General features: G+C 36.1%; 1 protein-coding gene and 1 long non-coding RNA gene across 2 annotated transcripts; one reads left to right on the top strand and one right to left on the bottom strand.

Annotated features, from left to right (window-relative positions):
* The first annotated feature begins 576 nt into the window (after positions 1–576).
* Positions 577–16,286, top strand: plch2b (phospholipase C, eta 2b). The gene is made up of 21 exons (XM_048171963.1): positions 577–1,286; positions 3,786–3,932; positions 5,508–5,753; positions 5,902–6,029; positions 6,940–7,110; positions 7,225–7,318; positions 7,402–7,605; positions 9,679–9,799; positions 9,901–10,072; positions 10,182–10,289; positions 10,383–10,463; positions 10,571–10,674; positions 12,102–12,190; positions 12,266–12,451; positions 12,649–12,756; positions 12,868–12,992; positions 13,074–13,158; positions 13,610–13,756; positions 13,861–13,940; positions 14,049–15,282; positions 15,956–16,286. Exons 1-21 carry the CDS (start codon positions 1,052–1,054, stop codon positions 15,970–15,972), a joined length of 3,882 nt encoding a protein of 1,293 aa, XP_048027920.1. The 5' UTR covers positions 577–1,051; the 3' UTR covers positions 15,973–16,286.
* LOC125256204 lies at positions 5,866–8,628 on the bottom strand. The gene is made up of 3 exons (XR_007182075.1): positions 8,331–8,628; positions 7,524–7,594; positions 5,866–5,996 (listed from the first exon to the last, which is right to left on the bottom strand). It is a non-coding gene; the product is annotated as an uncharacterized LOC125256204 (long non-coding RNA).
* Positions 16,287–16,326: the final 40 nt, after the last annotated feature.

Raw genomic sequence — 16,326 nt, 5'->3', positions numbered from 1 at the left:
TATACATAATATATATATATATATATATATATATATATATATATATACACGTTAACTGCTAACACTAGTTACAAATTATAAGATTTAAAAAAAATTTAAATTATTTTATATGAATGTAAGAAAAGATCGGAAAAAAAATATCTTGAATTTTTATAAGAACACTTACCACTGGTTACAAATTATAAGATTATATATATATATATATATATATATATATATATATATATATATATATATATATAAATGATTTTTATATGAACAGTTAACCATAGTATATAAAAAAAGATAAAATCTATTTTTAATATGTATTTTTATAAGAACAGTTAACCCTAATTCATAAGATGATAGATAAAATAAAATATGTAAAAATAAAATATTTTTTACAAATTATAAAAATATATATTTTTCATCTTATGAATTAGGGTTAACTGTTCTTATAAAAATACATGTATATATGTATATATATATATATATATATATTATAATTCATATTTTATAATAAAAGCTATGTTTGTTAAACATAAAGTGATGGAACCAAGATGACTTTCATGTTTCCATTTGAATTAATATTATTCCAAATATTGATATATCCCCTATCCTTTTCCTCAAGTTGACAAGCAAGGCATGAAAATCCCCTAGTACGAGTAATGCCTTCACCTCATCCTGGATTAGAGATTTACTGACCGCTGACACGTGTGGCTCTTCTTCCCGTCCCAGTTCCTCCTAAACTAGCCTCCACAGCACGCCCGTCCACCATGGAAGTCTAATTGCACTCACACTGGAATTTCTGAAGAAAACACAATATCAATGGACCAGGGGGAGGGTCAGTTGTTAAGAGGATCAGTCAAGAAGAGGTGCCAACTGGAATTAAGTCATCTGTCCACATGCACATTGCTACCCTTGAGAACTGTTGGCTCATCATTTCAGTAACACCTGTCTCGCTGGATGCTGCCGGTGGAAGAGAGCTGACCTTATGAGTTACAGAACCGATACAGTGGGCGAGGAACATGACCAGAGGTCTAGGTTATGACTACACAAGAGTCCAGCAGTAATGAACACATCTCCAGGAATGGCACCATCATCTCCATCCTTGTTTTCACCATCTCTAACCCGGCGGCCCGCGAGTCCTGGGAGGAGGCCGCCTTCACCTTTCCGATCGCCCTCTCCTTCTATAATGACTTCACCTAAACTATGGCAGAAAGCTGCAATATCGCGTCTGGCTGAGGAGTTCTTCTGGATAGGAGGAAGTATTGTTGCATCGCCAAAATGGAGAATGGGCCAGATAGGTAAGAATTAAAACACTTAATCCCATATTTTTATTACAAATATAATATCTAATATTTCTGGACGTAATTCATTAACTTTCCAGCAGTTCTAAAATGTTATTGTTTTGTACTTCATTCAGTTTTATGTTTAAAAAGTCATTTTGTATGTTATTCACCTATTAATGAAGTACTTTGAGTGCACTTAAAACAACAAGACTGTCCTAAATTATTGGGCATCGTGAGAAATGCACCTCACAGCATATGGACACAAACAATCCCCGGAGATTAGACTGACTAGCTGCGTCACATGACCCCTCTGTCCTTGATCCGCTCCTTCAAAGCAACTTTTTGAAAGCATACCCTGAGTTGACTGTTAAAAGTAACCTTTGGTGACTCCTGGTCCATTACCATGTCGTTCTAGCTTATACACAGACAGAAAGTAGCAGAAAAACCTTATTATAATAATATACAATATGATTCAACTGGTATTGGTATATTATTGTAGTATGCCACCTTAATATAAAGAGATATCATTCCCATAACAATACAAGCAAATTTTTGCATGTTTATAAGATGTTGTCTCTGAGTTCGTCATGATTGTAGTACTGTTTCCATGATGCATGCCAGCACACTAAACAGTCTTACGAACCTTTGTGTGTGACGCAGCTATGTAATCTGATTGAGAAGGACCGTGATACAACTGCTTGAACAATTAAACTCTTGGCATTAAAAAGATTTTCTTAAAGTGTTATTTCACCCAAAATGAAATTTCTGTCATTAATTACCCTCATTTCGTTCCAAACACGTAAGACGTTCGTTCATCTTCGGAACACAAATTAGACACAAATTTTTTTCATGAAATCCGAGAGGATTCTGATCTTCCTATACACAGCAACATCATAACAAATTTCAAGGCCCAGAAAGGTAGTTAAAACAGTCCATGTGACTACAGTAGTTCAACCTTAAAGGGTTAGTTCACCCAAAAATGAACATTTATTTAATTTATATAAATTCATTTATTACTCACCCTCATGCCGTTCAACACCCATAAGACCTTCATTAATCTTTGGAACACAAATTAAGATATTTTAGTTGAAATCCGATGGCTCCGTGAGGCCTGCATAGGGAGCAATGACACTTCCTCTCCCAAGATCCATAAAGGTACTAAAAACATATTTAAATCAGTTCATGTGAGTACAGTGGCTCAATATTAATGTTATAAAGTGATGAGAATATTTTTGGTGCAGCAAAAAAAAACAAAATATCGACTTATAAAGTGATGGCCGATTTCAAAACAATGCTTCAGGAAGCTTCGGAGCACAAATGAATCAGTGTATTGAATCTGCTGTTCGGAGCGTCAAAGTCACATGATTTTAGCCGTTGGCAGTTTGACACGCGATCTGAATCATGATTCGATACACTGATTCATAATGCTCCGATGCTTCCTGAAGCAGTGTTTTGAAATTGGCCCTCACTAAATAAGTCGTTATTTTGGGGTTTTTTTGGCGCACCGAAAGTATTCTCATCGCTTTATAATATTAATATTGAACCACTGTACTCACATGAACCGATTTAAATATGTTTTTAGTACCTTTATGGATCTTGAGAGAGGAAATGTCATTGCTGGCTATGGAGGCATCACTGAGCCATCGGATTTCAACCAAAATATCTTAATTTGTGTTCCGAAGATCAATGAATGTCTTACGGGTGTGGAACGACATGAGGGTGAGTAATTAATGACAGAATTTTCATTTTTGGGTGAACTAACCCTTTAATGTTATGAACTTTGTGCGCAAAAAGAAAACAAAAATAACAGCTTTATCTTCTCTTCCCTGTCATTCTCCTATGCTGTTTACATTGTAAACACAGTGCAGTGCTTCCGGGTTCTACGCCAGAATGCCGGCTCATTATTGGCCAGCTCCTGCTTTAGCATCACACACATGCGTCATGCTCACATGAACAGCTTCAGGCAATACTGAGCAGGTGTTCTGACATAGAAAAAAAAAAAAAACCGGAACCCGTAGAACCCGGAAGCGCTGCACTGTTTAAAACATCAACAGCGTAAGTGACTGATAAGAAGAGAAGAAATGTTTTTGTGCACAAAAAGTATTCTCGTCGCTTCATAACATTAAGTTTAAACCACTGTAGTCACATAGACTACTTTAATGATGTCTTTACTACCTTTCTGGGCCTTGAAAAGTGCAATAACGTTGCTGCCTATGGGTGGTTCAGAAACATCTTGGATTTCATCAAAAATATCTTAATTTGTTTTCCGAAGATGAACAAAGGTCTTAGAGGTTTGGAACGACATGAGGGTGAGTAATTAATGACAGAAATGTCATTTTTTGGTGAACTAACCCTTTAAAGGTGCACTTAATAAAAAGTATTATCACTAAAGAAGTGAATAGTGTTAAAATATGTTTAAAATAATGTACAGATGCAAATCATAACAGTAGCCTGTTTACATGTCAATAAACACATGTGCAGCAAAACATTAATCATTAAAATCCTCTTTTGCAGTGGAGAGATGCATGTGCAACATGCAGGCCGGCTCTCAAATGATTAAATTGAGAGGAAAATCCAAGGCTCTGGTGCGCCTTTTCTACCTAGATGAGCACAAGTCCTGCATCCGCTGGAGGCCCTCCAGAAAACACGAGAAAGCTAAAAGTGAGTCAGATAGAAAACTGTGCTTGTGCTGTTGGGATACGTCAGCATGTGCTTGTTATTTTGAACACTCACATTAAATCGCTTGACAAGTGCAGTTTACAGTGTAGCCTACAGCAGTGGCGCCTGCAGCCGTGCGCACTGTGCGTCACTAATTAATGTCGTTTTAATTATTTTTTAATATCATTTTTAAATTGATTATTAAAATCTATCTGTGTACACTCATGAAATATTAAGAAAGCAAGAAAAATGAGAATAAATAAATGGGGGGGTTGATAGTTCTGTGTGTACCCTCAGATAAAATCCTGCAGGTGCCCCTGGCCTACAGCACTTACTTTTGAAAGATGAAATATTGAAAGAATAAACTCTTGGCATGTTAGGAATGTAACACTACTGCTTACTCAATATTGCATAAATAAATAATGTGAATAAATAATAAAAATAAAAATGTATAATATTAAATCATGTTTTTATTTTAAATAAATAATGTAAAATGTATACTAACTTCTATTTTTATTTAAAAAAATAAGTGAAACAGTAGTCATTATTAAGTAGAAAATGTTACATGACCTCACCACATTTGTCACATGATCTCTTAACATTGCACGTTTAATCTAGTGAGTGTAAAAAATGTCACATGTTACAATCAAACAATGAGTCAAGAAACAAATCATGTCTGGGAATTACTTCTGGTCCATGGTCATACTTGAAATTAAAAGTCGAACACATAGCATTGTGGGATACAGTATACCAGTAAGTAAGCTCTGCACTGTTTATTCTTTGTATTCTGTGCATATAGAAAATTATATAGAAAAGCATGCACAGTATACTTAATAAATATTGAGAAGAGTATACTATCCGAATGCCCTTGTTTTGCTACTTGCTAGTAGGTAAGTTTCATTTTAGTGAGGGAATGACTCTCAAAAAATCCAGAATTTTTGCTCCATTTTCCTGGAAGACAATGACTGTACATTTTAAATGTGTATGTTTGCTAAAAGTTAGTTTTGTCAACCTGTAGGAATATATTAGCATATATAGCGTCAAGCTAAACACACGTGCTACAAGCCACATTTGAGTTAATTAGGTCCTTAACTGGTAACACTTTACAATACGGTTCATTAGTTAAACATTAGTTAATGTATTAACTAACATGAATTAACCATGAGCAATACATTTGTTACTCTATTTACAAATCTTTGTTAACATTAGTTAATGAAAATACAGTTGTTCATTGTTTGTTCATATCAGTTCACAGTGCATTAACTAATGTTGACAAGATTTTAATAATGTATTAGTAAATGTTGGAATTAATATTAACAAAGATTAATACATGCTGTATAAGTGCAGTTCATTATTAGTTCATGTTAACTAATGTTAATTAATGAACCTTATCGTAAAGTGTTACAGAGTAAATTGTGCAAACATCTGGATTGGATAGTGTTTTATACAGCAATATTTTCTCTATAGATTTTTTTGTCAAAAAAAAAAAAAAAAAGCTTTGTTCAAGTCTGAACCACTAAAGAAATGATCAAATGCTCAGAGCGCTGCATTGTTTTTCCTTGTTCTTGGTTTATTCAGTCACAATAGACTCTATCCATGAGGTCTGTGAGGGGATGAGAACTGAGGTCTTCAGGCGATTTGCCAGCAATAACTTTGATCCAAACTGCTGCTTCAGTATTTACCATGGAGACCACGTGGAATCTCTTGACTTGGTTTCCACGAATGGAGAAGAGGCACGGACCTGGATCACTGGCCTTAAATACCTCCTGGCAGGCATCAGTGACGAGGACAGTCTGGCAAAAAGGCAACGGACACGAGATCAATATCCTTTTAATTGTGTCCTCTAAGGGGGAAGGTCTGTCTGTCGGAGTGAAGGACTGAATCCACCCATAGCGCTCCCATGTGATCAGTTTGTGTGAATTGTGACGTGTTCTATGTAAGAGTGGATATTTCCTTACATCTTGTTGCAAATGGTTGAAACAGACCTTTTCAGAAGCAGACAAAAATGGAGATGGGAATCTGAGCATCGGAGAGGTTCTACAGCTGCTCCACAAGCTCAATGTGAACCTTCCAAAGCAGAAAGTCAGAGAAATGTTCCAGGTACATTTTATATATAAATATATATATATATTCTCCAAATGTATTGTGTATGTGCAGAAATCCAAATTAAATGAAGAAAAAAGTTCACAATCAAAATACAATATGTACAACATTGTACACCTATTATGTTGGAGAGTCACCAACTACTATTAAATCAAAGTTTTCAGTACTTAACTGAGTTGATTTAAAAATTGTTCATCCTTAATAAGCTTCACATTACAGTTCAAAAGTTTGGGGTTGTTAAGATTTTTTTTTAATGTTTTTGTCTCTTATGTTTACCAAGGCTGCGTTTGTTTGATCACAAAACAGTAAAACTGTAACATTGTGAAATATTATCAGAAATCATTGTAATATGGTGATTTGGTGCTAATGTTACATTTCTTATTATATTTCACAAAATATTAAGCAGTTGTGCTGCTTAATATTTTGTGGAAACTATGATACATTTCCTGTACCAGGTTATATTGTTTTAAAACACTTCCACAGTGATATTAGTAAAGATACCAATGAGTACGCTCAGTACGTATTTAGCATATGGTTCACTCTGACCAGATGGTGTTGTCTGAAACTTGTTGAGGTCTTAACTCTAGAGCCTCTAATCCTTAATGGAGACATGTTTTTCTACTGCAACCAATACCAGAACACTACTTTCACTGAAATTACAAACAAAAATAATAAAAAAGAGGTGACTGGGGCAAAACCTGCTCAGTGAGGATCTGTTACTGCCTGATAAAAAAAGTGAAGATTGTTTCAAGTTCTAAGAATTTTTTGTTGTTGTTTGTTTTACCAAAGTAGTGGCGTAGTGTCTGGCTATGCAGGATATGCACATGCAAATGGCCATTATACTTTACGAAATATGTTTGAAATGATATTTCTATCTCATTTGAAAGACAACTCTGTGCATTCACAGGAGGCTGACACTGATGAAAACCAGGGGTCATTGACATTTGAGGAATTCTGTACCTTTTACAAGCTGATCTCGACACGCCGAGATCTTTACTTACTAATGATCACCTACAGTAACCACAAAGAGCACATGGATGTGAACGACCTTCACCGTTTCTTGGAAAATGAGCAAAAGGCTGGTGTGATTAATTTTGTGTATCATCACATAGATATTTGTTAAATATGTTACACTTTTGATGGATATGAACTGTCATATTTGTAATTGATATATGTTCTTTTTTTTCCCTAGATGGTAAATGTGAATAAAGACTACTGCAAGATGATCATTAACCAGTTTGAGCCGTGTTCTGACAACCAAATACATATGCAGCTGGGTATTGATGGTGAGAGACTCTTCCTGTGCGCTTCATCTTTTTTATGGTTATTATAACATTGGACCTTTACTACATTTTTCTTGCTTTCCAAGGTTTCACCAACTACATGCGTAGTCCAGCAGGGGACATATTCAACCCAGAACACTATCAAGTAAATCAGGACATGACACAACCACTGACAAACTACTACATCGCATCTTCTCACAACACCTACCTGACTGGAGATCAGCTGCTGTCTCAGTCTCGGGTTGATATGTATGCGTATGTGCTTCAGGCGGGCTGTCGCTGTGTGGAAGGTAGAAATACTTAAAAGCTTGTCCTTGTTATCAACATACTTTTATATAAAGTGTTGATCAAAGTAAAATACATTTTAATAAGTTTTTTAGTATCATTAAATTGGGCATGAAAATCTTTTGGGCATGAAAATCTTTGTCCAAATATTTGGACACTTAACACGTAATTTAACTCATAATTACATTAAAGATGATTGTGAATACATGTAGGGTAAGTGCAAGCGTGTGTATAAACTAGGCTATCCCTTACAAAAGATTACTGCAGTTTTTACATATAGAAAACTTGCAGTATAGCTGCAATACAACTGCAGTTTTACTGCTAATGAACAATGTACTTCAGTTGTACTGTTATTATACTTCATTATACTGCAAATCTATGGTTGTGTTTAATTATACTGCAGTTATACTACTTTGTATTGCAGTTTTTCTGCAGTTGTACTTCACTATACTACACAGTTCTTTTTTGTAAGGGATCAGGCTAATCGGTAATCTGTATGCTATGCTAGTACATAAGCTAACTAATACAGATATAAATGGTCATTATAACGTAGTTGAAACAGCATTTTTCAAACATAGCATGATTTTGTAGGAATTGTAATTGGGCACGAAAGAGTGTGTGTGTGTGTGTGGGGGGGGGGGGGGCGTCAATTTATTACAATACTGGCATTAAAATATCTTATGTCTCAAAGCTCATAAAATTACAATAATAATGAACATAAACAACTTACAGAGCTCAGTTGTATCACCTGACTGCTGCCAAAGTCCCTTTAAGACAAGTCATTTCACTCGGCGGCCAACTTTGAAACGCCTCTCGGGCATCCTGGGCATCATGCAGCTCATATCTCTTTGAATGGGGAAACAACAAATTCTCCAAAGCTGTTTGTCAAGCTTTCGATTAAATTTCATATTTGAAATCACCAATGAAAACTGACAACAACTGTCTCATACTTTTTCATGTCAAATTTTTATCATGCCCAAAAACATGTATTTTTCAGGCTGTATCAAGCTAAATGTGCGTCTCGCGCGTCTGACTGTTTCTATAGAAACCGGTGCTTCTAACGGCCGCTGCAGTGACGCGATGACTTTACCAGTCGGTGATTGGCTCTTATTTAGAAGGCGGGACTTATTCCGCCATATTGCGCGTTTCACTTTCTCCCATTCAAAACAATATGAGTGACAAGTCTTGTGCTATTCTATAGTCTTTGAACGATGTCTATGAAGTAAATGTGTCGAATTATTAGAATGTTAAACAAATTAAATATTTACGCCTACGTAGCGAGTGGTATGGTCGGAAAGAAGAATGAACTAAGTCACTATGCCACCCTGTTATACAGGGAGTATATTAGTACTTGTAGATTAATCCCCAACAAAAGTCTCACAGGTATGTGGTTTTAAGAAGAGAAGGGCCGAGACCTGAATACTAAATACCAAACTTTATTTCAACAATCAAACACTAATTTAAAAATCACTAAAAGATTGTAAGACCCCTACTACAAACATGAAGCAGAGAAAAGGAGGCCGAGGCTTACCAATGGGAGAAAAACGTTTGGAAGGAGGTCTGGAAATTTGAGTCTGGAAAAGTATGGAATTTTGAAATGGAAAATGTGTAGGAACCCTGGGAGGTACATCCAACAAAGTTTTACAAATTACAGTGTCAAATAATGTACATTTTCTGAACAAGAATACGACAACAAGTCAGTTGTTCGTTTGCGGCGCTTGGTGACTGTCTGTCTACAACTCCTTTGTCTGTCTACAAACGTCCTTTTGGTCCTGAGACTTCCACAGATGATATATGTACATTTTTTTAATATTTTGACCTATTCTATCAATGATTGCTATCAGGATTTGAAGAGAGTTTCAACCAGAATAACAAAAAATGTTTATGAAAAAAAATTGCCTATACCCTAACTTTAATTTTCAAAAAAAAAAAAAAAAAAAAAAATGATGTGCATGGATAAAGTATTTTAATAAATACTGCAATATTCCATAAAAAGCTAGAATTGTCGATTTAATTTAATTGTGACTTTAAACAAAACATGTTATCCTAACTAACACAGTCTGTCTCTGTCTTTCTAGTTGACTGCTGGGATGGTCCTGATGGGGAACCTATTGTGCATCATGGTTACACACTTACCTCAAAAATCCTCTTTAAAGATGTTGTTGAGACAATCAACAAATATGCATTTGCCAAAACTCAGTAAGTATATAATATAAAATAAAATATATTTTAATATTTTATATGCTCTATGTTTCTTCTAATAATAAAATATAATATAAAACTAATTCTTCCACTGTCAGATACCCAGTGATCCTTTCTATAGAGAACCACTGCACTGTGCCTCAGCAGAAGAAAATGGCTCAATACCTCATGGAAGTTCTACAGGACAAGCTGGACCTTTCAAATATAAATGTGAATGAGTCCAGGCGTCTGCCATCTCCAGAGGTTTTGAAAGGGAAAGTACTTGTCAAGGTGAGCTAATATTTTATACTTTTCTTAGAAAACACTGAGTAAAGTTGAAAGTAGAATATTTCTGTGACCAAATCATGGGGGGAAAAATGAACACTGAGGTGCTTTCCAGGGAAAGAAGCTGCCAGCAAACATTGATGCTGATGCAGAGGAAGGGGATGTGTCTGATGAAGACAGCGGTGAAGAGGACGAGGAGGAAGAGGAGCAAATTAATGGAGATGTGAGATGCTTTTTCCTTTTGTCTACATTAGAATAATTGGGTTATTCCCCATCTGGAGTGTCTGACTAAAAACTGCTGTGTTCTGGGTTACAGACGTCAGAAGGAGCACCAGAGACGGGTGATGAATCGAAGAGACGCTCACGGAGGTCGTTCATGGGCAGCTTCAGGCGTAAAGTATGTAAACACTTTCCACTTGTCACATCACATTTCCAGTTAAATAGGGGAAAATATCACAAAAGCAGCATTATACGATCTAGATTGTTTCACAATCTGTGTTTTAGAAGAAAAAACGTGTGAAATTAAAAAAGAAGCCCACGCTGAGTGACTCTGATACTGAGCAGGAAATCCCAAGCGGTAATGATAAACAGGTCATCGACTATGGCAAGTGAGTATTACAGGAGATACAATTTGTTGTTGAATTCTCTGTGTACTGTAAAAACAAAACAAACAAACAAACATGCAGTTTAATTTATGGTAAAAAAAAAAAGAGGGGAGTGGGGGCATCTGGGGTTGCTAGAAATTCAGAGTAAAAAAAAAAAGATGTTTCCACCATTACAGGATGGTATTTTGTTACCTGTATATTCATGATTGTATATATAATGCAATAAATAATACAATAAATTTTATTTAAACAAAATAAAATATACCAGAATGCCCCTATGTACATAACTGATTAAAATAAGAGAAAAAACTATACTATTTCAATTATATAAATCAATTGTGATGCGTCACTTATGAAAACTGCTTTTTACTGTTTCGACAAAAACAAAAATATTTTAACAATAGCATATAATTTTTACATTATTGTACAGTAAAATTAATTGTCCTTTTAACCCTTAAATGCATGACTGTTTCGCCAATCATTCTTACATATTCGGGTCTTTATCGACCCGGATCAATATCTAACATGGAAGGATCTCTACCTGTCGCGATAATATAAAACTCCTCTGATATTAGAGTAACAATTACAGAAGAATAAAATAAATCATATTTTGTTACCTTTTGGAGCTTGAAAGGGCTCGGTTTGAGCAGATATTTTATGCCATCATCACTGTCCTCGTCAGAGCTCATTTCCCAGCAAATAATAGGCTATTTTTATGTTTGAGGTCACGAATATGAGCCCATTCGCGATCTCAAACGTATTCTCAAAACTATATAATTTTCAACATCTTCAAAATTAATATTTCGATAGCTAACAGCTTTACCAGATCCATCCAGTGACAGTCATATTTGATTGCGTTCAGTACTTGCTCTGCAGTAAATCGCTGAGCCATTTCATGTTTTTCTTATTATTTAGTTTTCTGTCTGAATGAGTCGTCACTTCAGCATTGTGTATCAGACATTGCCACCTTGTGGAATAAAGGTGAATTGCACTTATTCCATCATCTAAGATTCAATTATTGTTGTGCAGAAAAAATATACGTACACTCATACACACCTTGGGTCGTTAGCGACCCTATACAATTGTTTTACAAAAAATGAATACAAAAACAGGCATTCTTATATAATTTTATGATTTTTTTTCTTGTTATATTCTTTATAATAAATTGATTGAGGAATACCAAGAAGGTTGATGTCTAACTTTAAAAAATGAACGAGGTGGAGGGTAGTGAATGACGTCCCGGGTCACTTAAGACCCAAGGTATGCATTTAAGGGTTAAATCTCATATAATTTTTTCACTGTATATAGAAAGGTAACTTACAGTTAACAAATTGTCAGTATTATTGTAGCATTTTTACAAACATTTTTACAGTGTGTATCTAAATCTGTCCAGTCTAATGATCTTCCATGTTTTATGGACATTTTTGCAGACGAAGGAAAACAATGAGACTTTCTCGCGCCCTCTCTGATCTCGTTAAATACACAAAGTCAGTGCGTGTTCATGATATAGAAACTCAAGGTAAGACCTCTATGAGCACAAAATGTAAATGCCTTCTTCATGTTCATGTCTAAATAAACCGTGTTTGTGTTGCAGCATACATGTGCAGCTGGCAAGTCTCCTCCTTAAACGAGAGCATAACTAACCAGATTCTGCAGCTAAAACCTGCTCAGTTAGTTCGCTTCAATCAACGGCAACTCATAAGAGTCTACCCCTCCAACTACCGTGTTGATTCGAGCAACTTCAATCCTCAGCCTTTTTGGAACGCAGGATGTCATTTAGGTTTGAATTACCTTTTTTTCTTTCATTTATCATGAATTATTTTCTTTCTAATTATCATCAAAGCCTGTTGTTTTTCATTAATGATGAAACGGCGAAGACTTTGATTTGAACAGCCATGGATCACTGCTGGCAAATGGCTTTCTCTTTTTTCACAGTTGTGCCGTGCATTTGTTTGAAATGTTGTTTCATCTTTCCAGTTGCTCTCAACTATCAAACAGAAGGCCGTATGCTACAGCTGAACAGGGCAAAATTTGCAGCAAATGGAAACTGCGGCTATGTGCTGAAGCCAAAATGCATGTGTAAAGGTAAGATGGTGTCTCTAGAGTAAAGATAAAAAGATACATTTGTTTGATGCGTGATATTTATTATTTTCTTTGAAAGGCAATTTTCACCACACATAATGATTGTCCTCACAGGTGCCTTTAATCCTACGCTGGAAGACCCTTTGCCAGGACACAGGAAATCTCAGCTAGTGCTCAAGATAATTAGTGGCCAGCAGCTACCGAAGCCAAAAGACTCCATGTTGGGGGACAGAGGAGAGGTGAGTTCGCTCATATTCTTAAAATGAAAGTACGTAATAATGCATAACGTGCGATCTGAGTTTGACTGTTTTGTTGTCCAGATCATAGATCCCTTTGTGGAAGTGGAGATAATTGGATTGCCTATTGATTGTAATAAACAGCAGACAAGAGTAGTAGATGACAATGGTAAGTACAAATCTAGATTGTGCAAACCAAACTTGGCAGTACTGATAATTCAAATATAATGTCATCTATAAGGTTAGTGTTTGATTCATATGTGTTTTTAGTGACTGACACTGATGGAAAGAGGACTCAATGTGCAACATTATGTGATGTTCACCCGGAACACAATTTATTTATATTTTTAATTTAAATAAATGCAGACAGAATGATGTCTTTGTATTTTTAAAGCACTTTGCCAAGTAAAAAGAAGAAGACTTTTAAGAGCTATTCAGTCAGCTATTCAGCATTCGCATAATTTAAATCTTTCAGAGTCTGTATTCGCAACTAACTCTCAGACTAAACCGCAAATCATTTTTTAGTTATCCAATTGGAAATTAATTGTAATTAAAGATTATCATATATACATATATATATATATATATACTTTTCTCATGTTTTAATGCCATACTAACAGGTTTTAACCCCATGTGGGAGGAAACACTAGTGTTTACGCTACACATGCCTCAGATTGCCTTAGTGCGCTTTATGGTTTGGGATCATGATCCAATTGGAAGAGACTTCATTGGACAGAGAACCATAGCATTTAAAAGCATGATGCCAGGTAAATTACATGCCAATCAGTGACATTATTGCACACACAATGTATACATTTACATTTTTGTCAATAATTCAGTCAGTCAGCTTTATGTTATTTTCGTCACACAGGATATCGGCATGTCTATTTAGAAGGTATGGAAGAAGCATCTATCTTTGTGCATGTTGCCATTAATGACATCACAGGAAAGGTAACTTTTAATTCGATTTCTCTTTTGTGTAATTGTAGCTGTTGTCAGTGTTTAGAAAGTTATTTTGACTTTTATTAATTGCTAATTTTCTGTTATACTCATAACCAGATCAAATCAAGCAACGCAGTAAAGCAGCTAATTCAGAAAAACCTTATGCAGACCTCTCAAGATGGCACAAGGACATCTTTCGGTGCAAACTTCCTACGTAAAAGTGGAGCTGGAAAGAACCAGGCAAAAGTCGTGAAGGTCTCAGCCGACTGCTACACCAAAGAGGACTTTCTAAACAGACGTTACAGTGATGATGTGAGCTCGAAAGGCAGCAGGAGTACCTCACAGTCTGCGTCGTTGCTCAGAGGAGCTCAAAGTGAACCCCTGAAAAGGGCCCATAAGGTCTGTTTTCAGGAGCCAGAAGGCTCTCATGAGGCACGGCGCCGCCTGTCCTCTATCACATGCTCTGGTGGAGCAGGAGTGGCTGTGGACTATACCAACTTAGCATTTGATTCAACAAACAGTTCAGAACTGGACATTCAGACTTCTGAGGTTCAATCACACATTGAGGATAACAAGGAGTTGAGTGTTTTAAAACGAAATGAATTACCTACAACATCTAAACAAGAGTTCGAGTCTACAGACTTACCTGTACCTAAGACGAAGGATCCTGCTTCTACACTGAATGAGCGACTCTTGTCGAAGCAGATCTCAGGTGCTAAATCTGATATTGAGGATTCAGTGCCGGAACCTGAGATATGTGAACTTCAAGAGAGCCATCTACAAATTCAGTCAGAACCTACCCAAGAGTGTGAACCATTAAATTTCTATCCAATACCTGTTGGAGTACTAGATCCTTCCAGTGGAACATTAAACACCAGAACCCTGGTGATCAAGAATAAATTCAGAACTTCTTTAGATGGTAGGCGTAACCCTCAGTGGCAACCAATGTCTATCCCTGCAACCCCTGCGCTGAGCAGACGCATGAATGACTCAGGCACACCATCTTCCAAAGATTCACCATTTAAAGGACGCAGATCACAAAGCGTCCCAAGACGCCGTCCGCCCTCTCCACCTAACACATCCGGTCACAGTAGGAAAGAATTGCTCAACCAATACCCTCTCCCACAGTGCAGTTACTCTGCACCAAAAAACTCTGCTCCTAATAATCACAACCTTGCTGACAGTGAATCAAGCAGCCTAAGTAGTTTGGACAGCCTTGACCTGAGTACTCTGCCATCTCGTTTCCCTGACAACCAGCAGTTGACAATGGGCACACTGCAGAGGGAAATGAATGCTCTGTTTGAGCAGAAAATGCATGAGATTCGCTGCCATTCACCACTGTTTTTGAGAGGTAAGCCGTAAGGCACAGAAAAGTGCCAAAGGCTCTTATTATGTTATTATATACATTAAAGGGTTAGTTCACCCAAAAAATGAAATTTCTGTCATTTATTACTCACCCTCATGTCGTTCCAAACCCGTAAGATCTTCAGAACAAAAATTAAGATATTTTTGATGAAATCCGAGAGGTATCTTAACCACACATAGGCAGCAATGTCATTGCACCTTTCAGGGCCCAGAAAAGTAGAAAAGACATCGTTAAAGTAGTCCATGTGACTACAGTGGTTCAACCTTAAAGTTATTAAGCTTTTTGTGTGCAAAAACCAAACAAAAATGACGTGAACAGCATCAGCCAATAAAGAGTCGGCATTCTAACGTAGAACCTGGAAGCTCTGAACGTCACCTTGAAAGGTGCAATGATGTTGCTGCCTGTGTGTGGTTCAGAAACCTTTCGGACTTCATCAAAAATATCTTAATTTGTGTTCCGAAGATCTTACGGGTTTGGAATGACACAAGGGTGAGTTCTTAGTGACAGAAATTTCATTTTTGGGTGGATTAACATTTTAATGTTCTTTTCATGCTGGTTAAAATGTCTAAGGCATTATTTCTACCTCAGCAGAAATTTAGTTGAAGTTTAATTTGTGGTAGGGCTTAATTTTTTTGTATTTATTTTTTATTTTTTTTAGATTCCTCAGCATTGTAGAAAAACAATGCATGTGAAACCTAAAAAGAAACAGAACAGAAAACAAAATTCCACACCGCAGTTACTGTGACGGATATGGACACATGCTACAGGAAGAAAAGTAAACACATAAGCAAATACATATTTGTATTTTATGCAAATATTACCTTGTTTAAATCTTAATCATCAGCTCATGTCAGCTGGGCTCATAATTCATGTTCATATTTTTTTTTTCCAAAAAGGAGCCTGGAATGTTACATTCTGTCTTTTGCATCTGGAAGCTGCCATTTTGATTTAGATATAATGAATTTAAAGACTCTGTGTTTAAAACTAAACAGATGTTTCTGCTCATTTTTTGTTAAATAATGCAATCAC

This window comes from Megalobrama amblycephala, linkage group LG21 (genome assembly GCF_018812025.1).
Source record: "Megalobrama amblycephala isolate DHTTF-2021 linkage group LG21, ASM1881202v1, whole genome shotgun sequence".
Classification (NCBI taxonomy): Eukaryota; Metazoa; Chordata; class Actinopteri; order Cypriniformes; family Xenocyprididae; genus Megalobrama; species Megalobrama amblycephala.
Note: the sequence above shows the minus strand (reverse complement) of the source record. Positions and strands in the feature narration are given on the sequence as shown.

Bases quoted from the DNA above. Each gene is read 5' to 3' on its own strand.
- plch2b (XM_048171963.1), top strand. From the start codon at position 1,052: ATGAACACATCTCCAGGAATGGCACCATCATCTCCATCCTTGTTTTCA. The intron at 1,287-3,785 runs GTAAGAATTAAA...CCTCTTTTGCAG, and splicing joins ATGGAGAATGGGCCAGATAG to TGGAGAGATGCATGTGCAAC. The intron at 6,030-6,939 runs GTACATTTTATA...GTGCATTCACAG, and splicing joins AAGTCAGAGAAATGTTCCAG to GAGGCTGACACTGATGAAAA.